The sequence below is a fragment of the Exophiala aquamarina genome (genome assembly GCF_000709125.1).
Source record: "Exophiala aquamarina CBS 119918 chromosome Unknown aczIA-supercont1.1, whole genome shotgun sequence".
Classification (NCBI taxonomy): domain Eukaryota; kingdom Fungi; phylum Ascomycota; class Eurotiomycetes; order Chaetothyriales; family Herpotrichiellaceae; genus Exophiala; species Exophiala aquamarina.
Window position 1 is genome coordinate 1,870,029 of NW_013550587.1, and position 19,064 is coordinate 1,889,092.

At 50.2% G+C, this 19,064-nt stretch overlaps 10 protein-coding genes across 10 annotated transcripts; 6 read left to right on the forward strand and 4 right to left on the reverse strand.

Annotated features, from left to right (window-relative positions):
• Positions 1-157: 157 nt before the first annotated feature.
• Positions 158-1,873, forward strand: A1O9_00659 (uncharacterized protein; the record flags this gene model as incomplete). Its single annotated transcript, XM_013409822.1, has 1 exon — positions 158-1,873. The coding sequence occupies one exon, from the start codon at positions 158-160 to the stop codon at positions 1,871-1,873; it is 1,716 nt and encodes a 571-aa protein (XP_013265276.1).
• Positions 1,874-2,642: 769 nt separating this feature from the next.
• On the reverse strand, positions 2,643-3,791 carry A1O9_00660 (uncharacterized protein; the record flags this gene model as incomplete). Its single annotated transcript, XM_013409823.1, has 1 exon — positions 2,643-3,791. One exon carries the CDS (start codon positions 3,789-3,791, stop codon positions 2,643-2,645), a length of 1,149 nt encoding a protein of 382 aa, XP_013265277.1.
• Positions 3,792-4,778: 987 nt separating this feature from the next.
• A1O9_00661 (uncharacterized protein) lies at positions 4,779-5,392 on the reverse strand (the record flags this gene model as incomplete). The annotated part of the gene is made up of 2 exons (XM_013409824.1): positions 4,779-5,229; positions 5,280-5,392. The coding sequence occupies 2 exons, from the start codon at positions 5,390-5,392 to the stop codon at positions 4,779-4,781; spliced, it is 564 nt and encodes a 187-aa protein (XP_013265278.1).
• Positions 5,393-5,784: 392 nt separating this feature from the next.
• Positions 5,785-6,925, forward strand: A1O9_00662 (uncharacterized protein; the record flags this gene model as incomplete). Its single annotated transcript, XM_013409825.1, has 2 exons — positions 5,785-6,027; positions 6,086-6,925. 2 exons carry the CDS (start codon positions 5,785-5,787, stop codon positions 6,923-6,925), a joined length of 1,083 nt encoding a protein of 360 aa, XP_013265279.1.
• Positions 6,926-7,131: 206 nt separating this feature from the next.
• Positions 7,132-7,348, reverse strand: A1O9_00663 (uncharacterized protein; the record flags this gene model as incomplete). The annotated part of the gene is made up of 2 exons (XM_013409826.1): positions 7,132-7,203; positions 7,271-7,348. Coding segments are annotated over 2 exons (150 nt in total), but the record flags the coding sequence as incomplete, so codon positions are not given.
• A 1,320-nt stretch (positions 7,349-8,668) lies between these two features.
• Positions 8,669-9,216, forward strand: A1O9_00664 (uncharacterized protein; the record flags this gene model as incomplete). Its single annotated transcript, XM_013409827.1, has 2 exons — positions 8,669-8,887; positions 8,977-9,216. 2 exons carry the CDS (start codon positions 8,669-8,671, stop codon positions 9,214-9,216), a joined length of 459 nt encoding a protein of 152 aa, XP_013265281.1.
• A 1,927-nt stretch (positions 9,217-11,143) lies between these two features.
• A1O9_00665 (uncharacterized protein) lies at positions 11,144-12,168 on the forward strand (the record flags this gene model as incomplete). Its single annotated transcript, XM_013409828.1, has 2 exons — positions 11,144-11,230; positions 11,293-12,168. 2 exons carry the CDS (start codon positions 11,144-11,146, stop codon positions 12,166-12,168), a joined length of 963 nt encoding a protein of 320 aa, XP_013265282.1.
• A 95-nt stretch (positions 12,169-12,263) lies between these two features.
• On the reverse strand, positions 12,264-13,037 carry A1O9_00666 (haloacid dehalogenase, type II; the record flags this gene model as incomplete). The annotated part of the gene is made up of 1 exon (XM_013409829.1): positions 12,264-13,037. The coding sequence occupies one exon, from the start codon at positions 13,035-13,037 to the stop codon at positions 12,264-12,266; it is 774 nt and encodes a 257-aa protein (XP_013265283.1).
• A 1,027-nt stretch (positions 13,038-14,064) lies between these two features.
• On the forward strand, positions 14,065-15,840 carry A1O9_00667 (uncharacterized protein; the record flags this gene model as incomplete). The annotated part of the gene is made up of 2 exons (XM_013409830.1): positions 14,065-14,289; positions 14,344-15,840. 2 exons carry the CDS (start codon positions 14,065-14,067, stop codon positions 15,838-15,840), a joined length of 1,722 nt encoding a protein of 573 aa, XP_013265284.1.
• A 552-nt stretch (positions 15,841-16,392) lies between these two features.
• On the forward strand, positions 16,393-18,960 carry A1O9_00668 (uncharacterized protein; the record flags this gene model as incomplete). The annotated part of the gene is made up of 2 exons (XM_013409831.1): positions 16,393-17,502; positions 17,554-18,960. The coding sequence occupies 2 exons, from the start codon at positions 16,393-16,395 to the stop codon at positions 18,958-18,960; spliced, it is 2,517 nt and encodes an 838-aa protein (XP_013265285.1).
• Between the last annotated feature and the right edge of the window lie 104 nt (positions 18,961-19,064).

A 19,064-nucleotide genomic window follows, 5' to 3' on the forward strand; every position in this document is an offset into this window, starting at 1 on the left:
TTCATACTGTTTAGTGACCAAGGTCTCACAGATGCGACTCCTATCTCCCTTGTCCAACTTCGCGCGCTTCCGGGGAGGGCAATGACAACGAACCGCCCCTTTAGTCTCTTTCATACCTGATCGACAGCGACTGACCCGTCCGTTCTCCGCATCAACGATGAGAGCCGTTTATTCACTTAACAGCCTTAACCGCTGGTCCTGCAAGAGCGGCAATCCTCCCGATGCTGGAGGAATCAAGGGCATTCATGTTTACGACTTTGACAATACACTCTTCTCCAGTCCTCTACCTAATCCCCAAGTATGGCAGTCGCAGGCTATAGGCATGCTGCAGGCTTATGAGACCCTCGCGTATGGTGGATGGTGGCATGACTCGAGTATTCTGGCCGCTACCGGACAAGGTCTTGAAAAAGAAGAGCCCCGGGCTTGGGAAGGATGCTGGAATGAGACTGTAGTTCAACTTGTTGAACTTAGCATGCAATCAAAAGAGGTGGTGACAGTTCTATTGACTGGAAGAGGAGAGACGAATTTTGCCGATTTGGTCAACAGGATATGCAACGCCAAAAAACTCAACTTCGACCTAGTCGTTCTCAAACCTGAAGTCGGTCCCACAGGCCAGAAATTCGAATCCACCATGTCCTTCAAGCAGGAGTTTCTGAAGGAGTTGACCTTCACATACAAGCATGCGGATGAGATTCGGATCTACGAAGACAGACCAAAACATGTGAAAGGATTCCGTGACTTCTTCGAGCGAGTCAACAAGAGTTTAATCTCTCATCCTGCGGATCAACCGCCACCTCCTCGAAAGCCAATCACAGCCGAAGTCATCCATGTATGTGAACTAAAGGCAACTTTGAATCCCGAAATCGAAGTCGAAGTTGTGCAACGAGCAATCAATCGTCACAATCTTTCAGTGTCAACAGGTGGGCCAAACCCTACACGCTCAATCAACAAGCGAATGAAGATCGTGGATCACTTTCTCTATTTTGGCTACCTGATCAGTCAAACGGATTCTGCTCGCCTGATCTCCCTCGTCAATACCACACCCCACTTGATTGACTCTGGAGAGGTTCGACTGCTTGCATCTAGCATCCTCATCGCCCCCTACTTTCCAAAAAGAGATCTCTTGCAAAAGGTTGGTGGACGAGGCAAGAAGGTGACATGGCAAGTTACCGGGTTCGCAAAATATGAAGATCGTATATGGGCTGCTCGAGTCTCTCCTGTCACGGAAACGCAGATTTCAACACAGGATCCAACACCACTTGTTGTTCTTGCCATTCGCAAAGGCTCTAGGCAAGTTGATGCGGCCAAGATCACAAAATGGGAACCAGTTGCTCCAGAGAAGGCATTCATGTTCGAAACCACCGTCGGGGACAAAGTACTACTAAAAATCGAGCCCGATGATATGTTCAGAGGTAATAATGGCAGAGGCCGTTCCAACTTCGACCGGAGTCTAACGGAATCGACGCACAAGCGAAAATTTGACGACCAGGATTACCGGGGAAAGGAGAACTACACAGGCGTAGCTGCGGCTGGAGCGGAGAGAGACAATCGCGGCTGGGTTCCCAAGGAGCAAGGTGGCGCAAATGGCCGGTTCAATATGCGGCATACGAGCAAGAACCAATTCAACAATAAGAATAACCAAGCTGGGGGCGGCGCGAGAAACGTCCATCAAAGTGTACAGGGCAATACTACCAGATCACGAGGTAACGGGGCTGGTCAAGGTGGTAATAGAGGCGGCGGAAGAGGTGGTCACGCACCTCCACGCGGTCCTCCTGGCTACAAGAGTCTTGATGACTATGGACCTGGGAATTTTGATGGTGCCACCGATTCCAGATCAGGCGGTGCGAATGCAGAAATGGTCATGAATTATTGATGGGGCTATGAGCGATATTGTCCGGAAACGTTACAACAGAGTCAGTACGAACCAAAGAGACGGGAGGTCCCACTGTTTACATACATCAGAATCGGCCGCCTATGTGCGATGCAAATGAGGACGGCGTCGAACCGGGCGTTCCGTGGGCATGCAAGGCGCAATATCCTACTTGATGGTTTATGGAACGATGTATGCATACTGGGGATGTGATGAGTGGGAGCATACCAATGTATCCTAGGGCGCGCACAATGGCCACGCTGGCAACACTCGAATAAGCTTGACCACCTAGGTAGCTAGCAGTTGTATTGTATGAATTTCTATGATCAACACGAGAGCTTCAACCGCTATGTGCATTTTAGCAGAACTCTTGGATTCTGCTTCAGACAGTGGTCCTGAATATTATGTTAGAAGTCGTATGGCTAATGCAAGCCTTTGCGTACGCCAGGTACATCATTACTTATTAAGAGACTATGCGCTTTTGCGCTATGTATCTATTGCATTCCAGCGCCGAGTCTATATAACGCGAAAACAGAGCAAGCTTGCAATATATTATATGCACCCTAGTCCTTCCGTCAAATGTGTGGACCCCGTTCCAATTCCAATGCTCACATTGTGGGCGCTCACCTTCGTTTGAAAAAAAAAAGAGATCCAAAGGCTTCTGGAGAAGTCTTCAGATGGTGGCATATAGTCCTCTGAGAGCTGCCAAAATGACAGAATATGGCGGCACCTGTGCACCAGGCACTGCCCATAAATCTCAAACAACCTCCCCTCAATAACCGTCGCCCTCCTTCCACTCCCGGCCACATTCCATCGCGCGAATCTTCGGATCCGCGCCGCGCCTGAGAGCCTGCTCCCTCATCCAATCCATCTTTTCGGTGAGCTGGTGGCTCTGGGCGTCCAGCTGCTTATACTTCTCGCTGCCCTTGCGGCCCTTATCCCACAAGTCGACACGTTTGCGATCGACCTTTTCGCGCTGGCGCAGGACATCGAGCCAGCGGTCGACGCCGGCATCGCCCTCGAAGCAGATGCCGTACCCATCGCAGTAGCACCGGTGCATGATCGGGCAGAACTCGAAATTCCCTGTGAAGATGTACTGCCAGCTGTACTCCAGCAGCCGGCCGGAATCCTTGTCGTCAAGCTCCGTCGAGAGGATCCAGTCGCGGTACCGTACGTAGAAGTCGCGAGGACGTTGGATGATCCGGTCCCGGGAGACGGCGAATTGCGCGCAGCATGGTTGCGAGATGGCGGCTGGGATCGGCGTGTCTGTTCCGTGCAGGTCGTGGAAGAGTTGGGAGGTCAGTTTGGGTTCTTCGGGCTTGTGGATCAGATCCCATCGCCACTTCGGCCGGTCCACGTGCAGCCAGTCCGGACAGCCAGGGTCTAGATGGCAGCGTGAGTTGAAGTAACCTTGTCGGGTGACGTGCGCGGAACTCATGAGTTTGATGGTCTTGGCCGAGTCGATGTCTAGGAGAATGTTGTTGTGCCACGCGTTGTGATGCGGGTGGAAGAAGAGGACCACGTCCGGTAACGAGCTATAGTGGTCGATGATATAAGTGAGATACGCCATTGCCTCGTGGCCTTTGTTGGCGGGCAGGCCCGACGAACCTGGTGACGTTCCATTGCTCTTCCTCGGAACGTCGTCCACATTGTAGATTTTGGTCTGGAGATCCGGCAACTCTCGCGCCACCCATGAAATATCCTCCGAGCCCAGCCGTCCCATCACGAGGATGCGACTGTAATTCTCTCCCGCCGGTTTGGCAACCCCGGGGCTGAACACCGAGGGGTTGTACAAAGGACCCTTTTGGCCATAATATGCTCCGGCTCCGAACGGGTTTAGACCGAGTTGTTGGATAAATAAAACAAATGTGAAGACCCCAAGTGATAACGCAATTAATGAAGTTCTCCGGAGGAGAAGCATAGTATAATATGTAAAAAGGGGATGATCGATATAGGTGGCAGGCTGTCCGAAGCTGGCATTCTGGTCCAACCAACGACGACGTGCGCAAAACGCCCCTCCAAGGCTGAACGAATCAGTTAGAGCTGATTGATGAGTTAGGGGCTCGGCTGCCCGATATCTTCGTTCCCAGTAGAAGCATGAACAGGGCCCGAAAACCTGAACGAAGACGCCGCCAAGAAGATTCGGATAGGTTATGTAAGAGTCAGTTACAGAGTATTGGCTGGGCTGGTATTAAAGAATAGACAAACGGACGGCAAATAATGATAAGAATGAGGAACACGTTGATGAGCAAAGCAGGGGAAAGGGGATTGGAAGACGCAATGTTGCTGGTGACTTTGACGTATTTTTTGGCACGGTGGTGGTCAGAGTGGAGCGTTTAAGGGTCTCCCAAGAATCCATCCAAGACCCTGTCGCCTGGATGCGTAAGGCCAGTTTCACATGCTTTGATGAAGATCGCACCCTTAATGCTACATATGTTCAAACATACATGGTGGTGAGTATTAAACTCGAATTGGGGCCCGGCTGGAGACTCCACTCGGGAAGCATTCCGACGATGTCGATGTCCGGATACTGAGTAGAATAGAGTCTATACTGACTCCTGTACGAGGTGCAAGGGTGTCTTTGGCAGATTGCAACTAGTTCCGCCTCAGCCTTGTTGGGGCTAATTTCTCAACAGTATTAACCGTGATCTGTACCAATTATGTTAATGGAAGCGCCTTGCCTATTCATATCGCCGGTATAATCATCATATTTGTACATTCCTGTTGTTTGTTCATGTGCAACTTGAAAGTGAGAGGAGTCTTGCGCCATCGCTGATGCTTCCTCCATCTAGTGATCTATCCAAATCCAATTGTGGCTTCAATCCTGATGCAGTATATCCGTTTTCATACTCGTACATATCAGCTCCGAAAATGCATCACAAGATATGCTTGAAATCCAGCAACCCCTTTAGTCACAGCGGCCGTCCTTCCAACCGTCCTTCCACCTTTCTTTCCAAAGCGTGCAGTCGAACTCCTTCTTCCCCAGTTTAACATTGACGACGTTGTGAGCCTGACACATCCACATGCCCAATTCATCTTGTCCCTTGACTTTAGGCGCATTCCCGGGCCGTGCCATCCAATCTTGAAAATCCTCTGCGCATACCCAACATGGATATAATTTGGAAAATGTGGATAGGAACTGCTGCATGATGGACTGTGTCTCTGGCGGGGCGGTCGGGGGATATGTCGCGGCGATACTGTGTAATAGAGTCCAAGTAGATCGACCTAGTTCTTCAACGTCTGGTGGACAATCCGCTGCAGGGGCGGGGATTGGGGCGGCGGCGGCGGCTCTGGGTTTCTTGCCGGTTGCTCCTTTCATCATCGCCATCCATTCTGCCGAGGAGGTGCAAGTTCGACAGCTGGAACCATCAGGGGAGGTAAGAGGGGTGTATTGGGTGGATTGACTTACGGCTTGCCGTCTTTATCTAGAACGACGCCTGGAGGATGCCTCTTGAGTGGCACATGTTGGCTGCTTGAGTCGTCTTTCGAGCTGGACGGTGGGCTCGGAAATGGAAAAGACATTTGCGCCGATCTTGGAGCCTCCAGTGCTCTTCAAGAACCTCGCTTCCCTTTCTCTCCGATAGGGTGCGTCTGTGCTGGAACTAGAAGTACCTAGGTAGGTTTCCAGTCAAGATGCGCTGATAAATCGCAGGCACCAAAATTGATTGTCATTTCAAGATCTTTATCTCCGATATCTCCGATGCACAACGCTCGGCCCACTTTCCGGATTTCATCACCAGGTTGGTGCGGGGAAGCGAGTGCATCGGTTCCTGATCGTCAGGCAAACTCCACTGCGACGCGTGACTTTGTATTTGACGATCACATTGAAAGCCCGCAAAGCACTCCGTACTCCGCACAAAACAGTGTAAAATCTAATCCTTGGGCTACCTACCCATTCACTTCGCGCGTCCGATATGTCGGACTCCGAGCTCTCAGAAGCATCGACCACCCCAGTACCACCAGACAGTGAACTCGAGAAAAGTCTTCGGCGCGAAGTAGTGAAAGCACAGCGAGCAGGCCTCGAAGATCCTACAGTCAATTCGATACGCGCCGCTTCGGAGGAAGCGCTCGGCTTGAAGTCAGGCTTTTACAAGGCCAACGACGTCTGGGTGGCTCGAAGCAAACAGATCATCAAAGACCAATTCGTGAGTCTACAAGTCAGTTTGAGATGTAGCCATCCACTAACCGACGTATTTTGTCCTCTAGGCTATTCAGGACGAGACCCAGAGCTCTCCACCTCCAACATCGAAGTCTCCTAAGCGTAAGAAGCGCGCCTCCGAAGAGAAAGAGCCGTGGCCGAGGAAGAGAAAGAAGGCTGCAAATGAAACAGAGAAGACCATCTCTTCGGATAACTTATCTTCACCTCCGAGTGACAGCGAGTTCGACAGTCCAGAACAGAAGCCAAAGAAGAAACAACAGAAGGGGAAGGCCTCCAACCCCAAGAAAGCCACAGTGGATGGTCCCGATGCTGATTCAGAGAAGAACGACCAACCAAGGCAAGCTGCTAAGGCCTCTTCTACAGCAAACGCCACAAAGAAGACGACTATTCCGTGGTTGGAGGACTCTGACAGCTCACTGTCAGAGTTATTGGACGAGGCGCCAGCCCCTAAAAAGCGCCAAAAGCAGAAAGGTTCGACAGAGAAGAAACCTGGCAAGAGCAACTCTGCTAAAAGCAAAGCCGAAGCAGACGTCGATCCTGACCAAGCTGAAATCAAGCGCCTTCAGGGCTGGCTTGTCAAGTGTGGCATCCGAAAGGTTTGGGGCAAAGAGTTGAAGCCCTATGAGACCTCGAATGCCAAGGTCAAACATCTGAAGCAGATGTTGGCGGATGCTGGGATGACTGGTCGGTATTCCGTGGAAAAGGCGAACCAGATCAAGGAAGCGCGAGAGCTTGCTGCTGACATTGAGGCGGTCCAGGAGGGTGCCGAAAGGTGGGGTGCGGAAGATGATGACAACGATGGTAAGGCAAAGGACGACGGACGCCCAGCCAGGCGGTTGGTGAGAGGAGCGAAGAATTACGACTTTCTCAGTAGCGATGGTGAGGAGACGGATTGATTGATGATCGAGTTCGCCCTCGTCTCCGCAGGTTGGCGATTCGTCATCAATTCTTATTGTTGAACTTGTTGTCGACCATAGATGTACAGTTAATCAAGGAGCTTTCGTATTCCACTTGCAAGCAAGGGGACTCGCTTGTATGATTCATCTGATTTTCGAGATGTTGTTCCTCAATTCGAACCATGTGTGCCTCATTTGATCGCTTTATTACCGCTCATCCGCTGAGCAACCAGACTGAATACTGCGACCGACGAGATGAACAACACCAGATTGTAGAACTGCCATGATAGGCTGTCAACACACAAATCCAGCTTTTGGTCTGCGGAAAGTTTACGGTGAACCTACAGCATTGCGGGAATATTCATTTTCTTCAGCCTCCGTTCGCGCTTCGACAAACAGACGACGAAGGTTCGGGAGCGCCATTTCTAATTGATAAACCGACGGCGAGATGGCTAGGTATTAAAATTGTTGATAGAAAGCTTTTTCTTGGGCACAGTGGGAAGCTGTAGACACGAAGAGGAGGAGACATGTTTTGTTCACTTTGAAGCCGCCAATTTAAGCCCGGGGTTGGGCTTGGCAGCCATAGCCCCTGAGGGTACCCTGAAGCACCATCTAAGACCTCGCCCGACAGGTTAACCATCTTCCCAGGTGGCTGAGTACCTAGCTATCATTGTTACACACGAGATCGTTTCGTTTATCTCACCTTTAAGACCAAATCTCGTTCAAAGGCCGCAAAACTGATTGCGTGGGAAAATGTAAGTGTGCTACAGTGAACCACATCCATGCTGGCTGTGAGGTTTGGCTTCACCAAAGATACAAATTCGGCCGAAATTGCCACTTTCAAGGTCAACTGCACCCATGCCTAAGAGGAACATTGGCCCGGTGCACCATGGGTAACTCCTCAATGTCATAAGCTATATATCCCCTTCCTGCTACAGTTTGTCAAGAGTCAACCATATCGCAATATTGTCATCTTGATACACGAAGTGTCCGCTATGTCGTTCTTCGAGCCCCCTCCCAAGCCATTGACCCCGCTAGGCTATCATCGCGTTCTGTCACCCATGGTGTCTGTCAAAGTGTCTCCACTATGCTTAGGAGGAATTAGTATCGGTAGCTCATGGAGCGAACTGTTTGGAAAGAATGAAGATCCTTCCAGTCTTCTGGACACTTATTTCTCTCTGGGTGGCAACTTCATCGACACTGCCAATACCTATTGTGGGGAAGAGTCAGAAAGATTGATTGGAGAGTGGATGGAATCTCGGAACAATCGAGATCAGATGGTGATAGCGACTAAGTACACTGCTGGTTATCGTGCCTAGAACCGGGAGAAGGAGCCCTTGCAGTCCAATTACACCGGAAATTCCGCCAAATGTATGCACATTTCGATCAGAGACAGCCTGAAGAAGCTACGGACAGACTGTATTGACATTCTTTATGTCCACTGGTACGACTCTATTCCCATGTTAGGAGATCTAGTACTGAACTTAATCTAGGTGGGATTTCGCAACTTCGGTGGAAGAGGTCATGGCCCCTCTTCATGCTCTTGTGATGGCTAGACAGGTCTTGTACCTCGGAGTGTCGGATACCCCTGCCTGGACTGTGGTCAAAGCCAATGCTTGTGAGCTCCCCATTAGATAACCCGCTTCTCCAGTTGGTAACACTGACCCTGCGAACAGATGCTCGTGGTCACGGTCTCACGCCATTTTCTATTTACCAAGGACTTGGAATGCGGCCTTCAGAGACATGGAAGCAGAGATCATACCTATGTGCAAGGACCAAGGAATGGCAATTGTGTCATGGGCTGCTCTTGGGGGAGGTCAACTGATGTCAGCCGAACAGAGAAAACGAACCGAACAAAACCCAGATGCTCGGCCAAAAGGCAGCCGCAGAGACGCAGATCGCAACGTTTCTGATGTTCTAGAGAAGATCGCAGTGGATAATAGTACTACACTTCAAGCTGTGGTAAGACAACAAGCCAAGCTCCATTTTCCTCGACACAACTACTCACCCCTTCCCAGGCTCTTGCGTAGTTGTTCTCGCAGTCCACCTAGGGTTTTCCGATAGTCGGCGTCCAGACCATTGAGCATGTCAAAGCCATGCCAGAAGCCATGCGGGTCAGCCTTTCCAAGAGCGACATCGAAGGAACCCAGAGTGCATATAAATTTGATCCTCTCTTTCCCATGAGCTTTCTCTTTAATCACAGGAACGACCAGCCATATAGCCTCGCATTGACAGCAGCAGATAACCAGCAGTGCCAAATGGCTGCTTGGATCAACTCACCACCCAAGTAACAGGTATATATATAAGCTTCTGAATGCTCCGACTTGATCTGACACGATCGCAGCCTTGCCAAATTCAAAGATTTTAGCGTACGGCCAATATTACTGCTCCCTCCTGGCGAAGACTCAAATAGCCTCGCATGATTCCTCAGTCGCGCATTGGTATTGGACAAGCGGTGCGCTGTTCAATGTAACACATACCTATCTAAAATGGCAAAATGTAGCAAAATGTTATACCTTATTAGGATTCACAAGGAAGAGTTCAGATATCTTATCATGACATTGCGACGGGTACTCTTCAATCTCGATACAAGCCATCGATGCTATTTGCAGACGCTTGATATAACTTATAGCCTGTGAAATGTATTACGCAAACAATTTTCGACGGCAGGAGCCTGAATACTGGGGTACGCTTCCTCACATTATACTACTAATGGACTGTCAGTAGCAAAGGCACGTGTGACCCGCCATGAGCATGCGCTTCTTCTCGCTTGCCTCTGCGACAGGGTGTCGCGATCCCCCAAAGAGACTTGTGGTTTGCCCTGCACCTCAAGCACTACCTCCATCCGATAATGGACCCTCCGCAAGATGGTATAAGATAAGGCAAATATGAATATTGGGGGACATAGATGTCTTCGGTCTGGGTCATTGCAACTGTGGTAGTTAATAGTGATTACGAAGTTCGACGCCGTCGGAAATGTTGCTGTCTGACGGGCTCGTCGGCCCACGTCCTAAGGCGTCCAAATCCTCTAAAGGCGATTGCAATTGATCGCCGGATAAGCCCGCCTACACAGTGTCCCCTCTCTTTCTTGACACTGACATGTCCTCGAGCCTTCGTACTGCATATATGAAGCGGGGGATTTTAGTCACCTCAACATCCTGCAAAGTTGAGTTGTCAGAAACCTATCCCGTTCGCCATGAGCTACCTTCTTCCAAAACTCACAATCTGAGAGCGCGATGAATTGGCGGGATCGTAACCTCCGAACATGCCGCAAACAATTCGAGGGCGCAAAACTCCAGGCTACAAAAGGACCTTCACGGTAGGCACGAATGTCCTGTACCGCCTAAGGGATGTCATGCTAAGACTTTGACTAGGGTTGCTGGAGATGTCGCTCACGCAAAGTGAAGGTAGCGAAATTTTTGTCAAATTTGTAAGTACCCCTGGCTCATCGTGAGACTAGTGTGATGAGAAGAGGCCGAGCTGCACTCCGTGTACAAATGCAAGACGATCGTGCCCAGGGTATCAGCAGAGTCTGGTGTGGGTGGGCAAGAATCAGAAGTCATACACCCATAATGGGAGGCGTTTTCTCGATCCATGCAAGTCGATGCCTGGCGGTGGCTCACTCACAGCTAATTGTTGGTAGGCGAGACTTGGAGTGGAGTCCGGACCCTTTCATCATCTCATATCGACAAGCTAATCAATAATTGTGACATCAATGTTGACGACAGTTTGGTGTTTGAGAACTCGCAGGCCCCATTTTCAGTTTTTCGGAGGTCATCGGGGAACAAATCGAAGAAAGGTCTGCAGAGTGACTCTGCAGATCTCCCCCGACCGATGAGTGTCAGCCCGGTCCATTCCTTGGGTGATAAGGCAGCTAGCCAGGAGGGTAATATTCGACGACTGCACCAGATCTGTTCTACCGGTCTCACTCCTCGGCTGACAATAATAAAGGCTCCCAGGGCAGAAAATCGACTTGATACATGCGATGCTTTTCTTTTTCATCACTATATCAGTCAAGTCGCTCCTGTACTGACGCCTGTTCACAATTGCCAGAATCCATGGTTGAGATATCCTGCAATTGCACTACATCAAAGCTTCAATGAGGGTCGAAAGCATCTCTTGCATGCAATGATGGCACTCACCGCAATGTTTTTGAGCGAGGCAGGTGGGGGTCGAGAGGACCTTTCCATATTAGGTACAAAGCTATATTCAATCGCCATGGCAGAGCTTCGGAGCAGCATTGATGAGCAGTCAGTTGACTATCTGGGACTACTAACAACTATCCTGACTTTTCTCTTTATAGACGTGAGTGATGTATCGCTTTCCCTGAAACCCTGATTCTATGTTGTGGCTGACGACTCCGCAAGTTGGTCCAAGGAACCTCGAAGACGTGGCGGTATCATCTATCTGCCGGCTGGGACTTTGTCCAGCAACATCGTGCTTCCTGTAAATGGGCCGGTTCAGACGACGCATGGTATGTCACGCAAAGCTTCTATCTGCTTAGGATTGAGTCCGAGACTTCATTAATGTGGCATGACGGTGCGGATCTGCTGGAGGAGCGAGTCTCTCCTTCGGAGGACGCAGTCTCCCTGGAAAAACTCTCGAACTATCCGCTTTTTGGTCGAACTATAGGGGCTTCGAGTTCAATTCTTTCGTACTTATCCGAGATAAACCACCTTTCAAGGCACATGATGAAATCGAATTTTGAGGATTATGATGACTCGACACTATTGAATTTTGAACGAATGTTTATCTTCGAGTCGAATGCGGAATTCCTGGACCCAGAGGGTCAGGAGTCTCTAGAAGATCATTCTCAGCGTCCTTCATACAACGAACAGAAAGCTCAAGAGATGCACCTTCGAGCTTTTGAGGCGGCGGCGGTTATATATTATCACCAGGTTGCCGAGGACGCAACTCCAAAATATCTAGCGCCTTACGTCCATGCTGTCCTTCATTATGTTTTCATCTTCCTGAAACATTGTGGCGGAAACTACACCCTTTGGCCCGTTTTCATCGCAGGCGTGGAAGCTTACGAGGATTGTGACATGGAGAAATTCTCGGATCTATTCGAAAATGCCACATCTATGGGCATGAGAAATAGGAAGAAAGCTAGGCAAGTGATGGAAGCTGTTTGGTCTACTCGATCTTCAATCACGGCACAGACCGGCCAGAACCCTGGTGAGGTCCGAGTGAACTGGACGCAGGTCATGCGTGGCCTCGACATCGATATTCTACTTGTGTGACCGGATCTCATGTGGAAACCCTGGTTATACTAATTACAGAGCTGATCACTCTTCCACCCCTAAACCACAGCCGTATTTTGGAAAAAGGTTGATCCTCAATCTTGCCCTGAGAATGCCTTCTCCACAGCTTCAGCCAAATCACCCAAAGTACTGAACTCGGCTCCCAATTCAATCAACCCTTTGGATTCGAGCTCCTCCCGATTTCCTCCCATAGAGGAATTACTTCTTGCGATCCACACAGCAGGTTTAAAACCCAATGCCTTTGCAGAAGCATGATCGATATCCAGGCTTTGTGCCACCAGCAAAATCTGGTCCTTTTTAATACCAAAATCCTCATCAAGTCGAGTGACAACGTGATTATAGTTATTGGGATTCGGCTTGTACGACCCAATTTGCTCAGCGGTATAAATCCCATCCCAATGGACGCCCTTCAATGGCCCTGTCCGAGTTCTATCGAAGGATGCATTGTCGACATTACTCAGCACGAAAAGCTTGTAGTGCTTTGCGAGCACTTGCATTGCCTTGACGGTGTCCGGAAATGCTGGCCAGTCTCCGATACTGCGCCCAAACGCAGCCTTATCCGCCTGATCGACTTGAACACCCAAGTCTGACCCTATTCGACTGTAGACTTCCTCCAGGATTTGAGTGTATGGCAATGTAGGGTTCTCGTGCTCAACTGCCATTTCATTGGATGCATATGCTTTCAGCAACCATTTACGATTCTCAGCATTATCAGCTCGTCGAGCGTGACCTGTTGGAAGACTTTGGGCGAGATATAGAAGTTGTGGGTAGATTCCAGCCTCCCAGTCTATCAGTGTCGCATAGATATCGAAGAAGAGACCTTTAAATTCTGTCGGGTTGAAGCCCATCTCGTTTTCTGGATGATGGTAATTTGGTAGGCTTTCGTAAAATATAACTGGAATGGGATGTCTATCTATGATCAGAATGCTCACTCTTTCCTTCGCACTTAATGAGGTCGCTGGGAGTCTTTATATGACCATGGCATTGGGCATAAATCGGCTAGTTTGGTTTCACGGGGAAATCAATAGCGAATATTGCGCTGAAAGTTTGACAACCTAACTCAACGGAAGATCGTCAAGTCGGCTCCGGTTGGCTCCAGCACCGTATCGCGGTGGGCCGTCTCTGGGGGACGTGAGATGATCTCATCCGAGCCCCTTGGAGAACACATATCTTTTCAACCACCGTGGATTCGCCGGCCAACCTCAAGGGAGTATATAGTTGATGATCGATACAGAAGATCGCAATATGGAGACGACTCCTTGCGTTGGTGGGCGAGCGAGCTGTACCATTGCCGGCAAGGGAAGGCGAGATCACGTGGTTCGAATATGAGGCTCTCTCGCGCCGTTGATCAACGATAATGGCTACCTAAAATGATTGGACTGCAATAACATGAACGAGCTTTACCCGTCTGCAGTGTAAGATATGGATTTCAAGATCAGAATAATTGCCTCATGTTTCAATTCAACCATGGAAACAATGCAAGAAGGAGGTCACTACTCTCGGCACAATGTCTGGGTTTCTCCCTCGGGCCCGACAGTGAAGACTAGCCTTGAATGGGTGCCTATGAGCAAATCTCAAATTTCCCCTCATCTTCGATCGTGCCTATTTTTCGAAATTGACTATGACTGCTCCATGTCGCTTGAGTCTGAAAAGGGCCGGTGGAAAAATTGTGGCTCCAATCAAATCCAGAAGTTTCGGGCCCGAGGGAGTTGCAAGGCTCTGCCGGGCTCTAAGCTCTTATAAATACCTACTCGCTCTAGTATCTCGTGTACTCGGGTTGATCTCATTCTGTTCTAGCTCCCGAATAAGACGATTTGCAATCGAAGTTCTACTCATTTGACGCCGAACATACTTGCGACACAATCAGCAGAGATAATGGTTGGAAGCGAGGCCCAAAACGGGTCCCAATATGCTACTCCAGTAGAGAAATCTGCTGGCGATGATGAACAACATAACTCGAGAGATGTGGATAGGATCGAGACACCAGCTCTGAGCTCTCAGGACAAGCAAGTCGACGAGCAGGAAGAAAGATATCCTCCATTTACGACTGTTCTACTCATCATGGTATCGCTTTACTTGGCAATGTTCCTTGTTGCTCTAGTAGGCACCCTGTCGGGATATGATCTTGTTTTGAGATACTGACGAAACCTGCAGGACCTCACAATAATTGCAACTGCAATACCTAGTATCAGCGACGAATTTCACACCCTCGATGACATTGGCTGGTACGGAAGCGCCTATCTCCTGACACTTTGTTGCTTCCAACTATTGTTCGGACGCATCTATACCTTCTACTCGCCCAAACTCGTCTTTTTAACAGCAGTCTTTCTCTTCGAGATTGGCTCGGCCATATGTGGTGCAGCTCCCAACTCGACGGCATTTATCTTTGGTCGCGCTGTTGCTGGAGTCGGCTCCGCTGGCATAACAGGAGGCGCGGTTGTTATTTTGATGCATACAACGCCTATCGAGAAGAGACCTATGTATATGGGCAACATCGGGGCAGTATATGGGCTCGCCTCAGTTGCTGGACCATTGCTTGGCGGGGTATTCACCACGAAAGTTTCCTGGCGGTGGTGCTTCTATATCAACCTACCCTTTGGTGGTCTGACACTTGCAATCATATTTCTGGCATTAAAGCTAGAGAGATCGCAGGATGCTCCAACCACGATCAAGCAGCAAGTTCACCGTCTTGATCCGCTGGGTACTCTGTGCTTCTTCCCAGGGACCATCTGCTTACTGCTGGCTCTGCAGTGGGGTGGATCGACCTATTCCTGGCAAAGTGCTAGGATCATTGCGCTCCTAGTCATCTTCGGATTATGCATGGCCGCTTTCATCATCATCCAGGTCTGGAAGGGGGAGACAGCTACCGTTCCCCCTCGGATTTTCTTGCAGCGCAGTATCCTCTCTGGTATCTTCTTTTCATTTCTGGCAGGGTCAGCACTGATGATCATGATCTACTACTTGCCGATATGGTTCCAGGCTATAAAGGGTGCGAGTGCAGTCAAGTCAGGGATCATGACCTTGCCAATCATCCTAACCTTGGTCATTGCTAACATCATCGGCGGCCTTGTTGTCACCCGAATCGGCTACTACACGCCATTCATGATAGCTAGCTCCGTATTCATGTCCATCGGCAGCGGTCTGATTTCCACTTTCATACCCACGACAACCCACTCCAAATGGATCGCTTTTCAATTCCTCTTCGGTCTCGGCACAGGGCTCGGCATGCAACAGTCGGGGGTGGCGGCTCAAACCGTTCTGACCAAAAAGGACGTCCCAACAGGCGCTTCCCTCATCTTCTTCTTTCGTAATCTTGGCGGCGCGCTGTTCATTTCCATCAGTCAGAATGTTTTGCAGAATGAGTTGATTAACGGCTTGCAACACATTCCAGGACTGAATACGCAAGTCATCTTACGTGCGGGCGCGACAGGATTGAGAAGCGTCGTCGAGCCACGGTTTCTCCAAGAGGTTCTAATAGCATACAACGGCGCCCTAGTCAAGGTGTTTTACTGCGCTGTGGCTGTGTCATGTGCCAGTATCATTGGAGCCTTGACGATGGAGTGGAGGAGCGTAAAGAAGGCGAGAGAGCAACAGAGGATGGCCATGGCGAAGGAGAAGGAGAAGAAAGTAGACGCAGCTATGCAAGGCTGAAAACCTTCCTGGGGGTGAAAGTGGGAATGAACGAAGAAGATTCTGGGACTTGAGGCAAAATTCCACTCACTCATAGAATTCTGCTGCACTGCTTCATGGAGTAGTCGTGTAGACCTTCCTGTAACATTACTTAGATTTTATCAGGTTCCAGAGGTTTCGTGCTTTTGATGCCGTTCAAGTTCGACCTGAGGAGCGCTCTTAAGAACTATAGTTGAATAGAAATTAATAAACTTAAGGTAACGAACAATGATTTATAGGTGTGATTCACACTGGACATAAGGGCCAGGGCAGCGCCAGAACCCTGAAAGATAGGGGCTCTGGCCTTGTGTGGGGCCACGCCAAGACGAGCTTAATGGTACAGTAGGCTCTCCTTCGAGACAGGTGTCACGACGTCATCTCCATCACGTTCACATTTCGCATCTCATTTGGCCTTAATGCTATTCTAGATCCATTCTCTCCGAGCGCAATAGATCAAACCCTTAACAAGCTATGATCCCAAAGAGTACGACAGTTCGACTATCATCCTCGCCACATCAACTGAGGCGGAACGAGATGCCAACAGCCGCATTGCAACCGCCTTTGACAAGAACTTCGCCGGAAGCATCCAAATCAACTCCAGAAACATCGAGAACAACGACATCGCAAATCCAACTTCAATTATATTCGTGCCTCCAATGCAAGCACCGCAAGGTGAAATGTGACCGTGTCGATCCTTGCTCTAATTGTCAGAAGGCCGATGCTGAGTGTATTTATCGTACTCCGGTCCCTCCGAAGCGTAAAAAGCGGAAGCACCAGCAAGAGATCTTCGAAAAAGAATCTTGTGCAGGGACTGGGGATGCTGACGCCGTGTTACTCGACTCTGACAGCACCACATCGCGCGAACAAGAGCTCCTCGAGAAGGTTCGGAAATATGAGAGCTTGTTGAAGGAACTGGGCGCATTGAAAAGGTCGACTGTTCGGTCTACAGAAAAGAGAGCACGTAAACTCACATTGACTGACCGACCAAAGCATCCTGCAACTGAGACCGGCCACACCACAGACTTAGTAGCTCGTGGAGCTGGCAAGTTAATTGCAGACTACGGCAGGTCGAGGTATCTAGAAAACAAGCTTTGGACGAGTGTGACGGACGAGTTCCAGGACCCGAAAGATATGTTGGAGGAATCGTCCCAGGATGAGGATGCGGACGGGGATAATCGTAGCGGTCTCATCGAAAGCGAAGCCGCGGGATATCCAAGCCACCAAGGACAGCAGTGCATCACTCCTAGTCCAGCTGACTTGATATTTCCTCCCAAAGCAAACGACCAAGCCCTCGGCCTGAGACTCATGCACCCAGAGCCAACGCAAATCTTCCTCCTTTGGCAAGCCTTTGTGGACAATGTGAATCCGCTGGTGAAAATAATTCATGTACCAACCGCCCAGAGAGCAGTACTGAATGCAATGGCCAATCTAGATCATGTCTCGAAAGGGATGGAGGCGCTATTATTCGGAATCTACGTTATCGCCGTGACATCCATGGAAGAGGGGGAATGCCAAAGCACGCTCTTAGAGAGTAAAGTCTCCGCACTAAAAAGGTTCAGGTCAGGCGCACAGCTGGCTTTGAAAGCGGCAGGGATCTTGAAGACTAGCGACATGATGGTGCTGCAGGGCTTCGTGCTCTTCTTGGTAAGTCGAACGACCCTTGTCCCGAGAATATGAAGACTAAGTTACTACAAGCTATCAGCGCGTCTGTGCTATGACGCCCCCTCACTCTGGTCTTTGACGGGGATATGCCAACGTATCGGCCAGCGAATCGGCCTTCACAGAGATGGAGAGCGATTAAGCCTATCCCCATTCGAAACGGAAATGCGACGTCGCCTCTGGCTCGTCATCGTCCAACTCGACTCACGCGTCGCCGAGCTGTCCGGATCTGGCCTGTCCATCATAACACAGCCATGGGATACAAAGCCACCGCTGAACGTCAATGACTGTGACCTCTATCCCGGCATGCAAGAGCCGCCAACAGAGCAAGTCCGAGCCAGCGAAATGATGTTCGTTCTCCTCCGAGCGCAGATCGGAATCTTCCTCACGAAGGAGAAACCCGTGATTGACACTTTCGACGGCGTCTTCTCAAGATTCAGCGACCCAACCGTTCTCATGGCCGAGAAGAAGCGTGAAATCGACGAGCTCGAACAGATGCTCGAGGAAAGCCTCATTCTGCACTGCGATCCACAAATCCCTCTCCATCAAATCACATCCGTCATCGCGAAAGCCACGGTCTGCAAAATGCGGCTATTTGCACACCTACCTCGCGTTACGCGAAGGGAATCCACCACAGCCACAGAGTCTGTCTCCTCCAAAGGCGCATCATCTGCTGCCACCGCCGAAGAAACACTCCTCTTCGAGAACAGCCTCCAGATTCTGCGATACCACATCCAAATCCGCACCACCGCCTCTCTCCGTCGCTTTCTCTGGCACACGCAGTTCCAATGGCAGGCCTTGATCTATCTGCTTGCATATCTGCGGACGCATCCGAGCCCTGAGCCACGCACAGAGGCGGCGTGGACGACCCTGGACACGCTTTTCACCAGCCACCCCGAGATCCTCAGTGGAGATCGCACGCAGAGCAAACTTTGCACGGCTGTTAGCATCCTCACGCTCAAGGCGTGGGAAGCGAGGGAGAACGAATCTCGTCGGTCAAATAATGCCGCTCCTGGAGGAGCCCACCCGCCGTCTTGGATCGCGTGGCTTCGCGGGCAAGGCCTCCTCCGCCGCACAGCAGCAGTTTCCCACCGTGTTGTATCTTCCCCGCCTAAAGCGCCAGCGTTGGCGGCGACGATACCGCCACTCAAGGAAAGTCAGACCGCGCACGCGCATGCAACGGATAGCCCTAGTAAAGGAGGAAACCCGCCTGACCATGAGATCGACACATTCAATCCCATCTTCCCACTCGACATCAACGGCGGCGGCCCCCAAGCAGCGATACAGCCCTTCAATAACACCACCACCACTGCGGAGGATCTATCATGGATAGATGCAAACCCCATGGATTGGGAGAACTGGAACTCAATATATGAGAGCTTCGAGATTCAGGAGCAGTGGGGTGATGCATTTGGTTACCCTGCCCCTTTCCTTGAGCAGTAGATGTGAGCGTGATTATGCAATATCGTATTGGTATTCAGGCCTTGTTCGAGCCACGACCGGGATTGTCGGGCCTTGCTTGATGCAGGGCAGTACATTCACAGAGA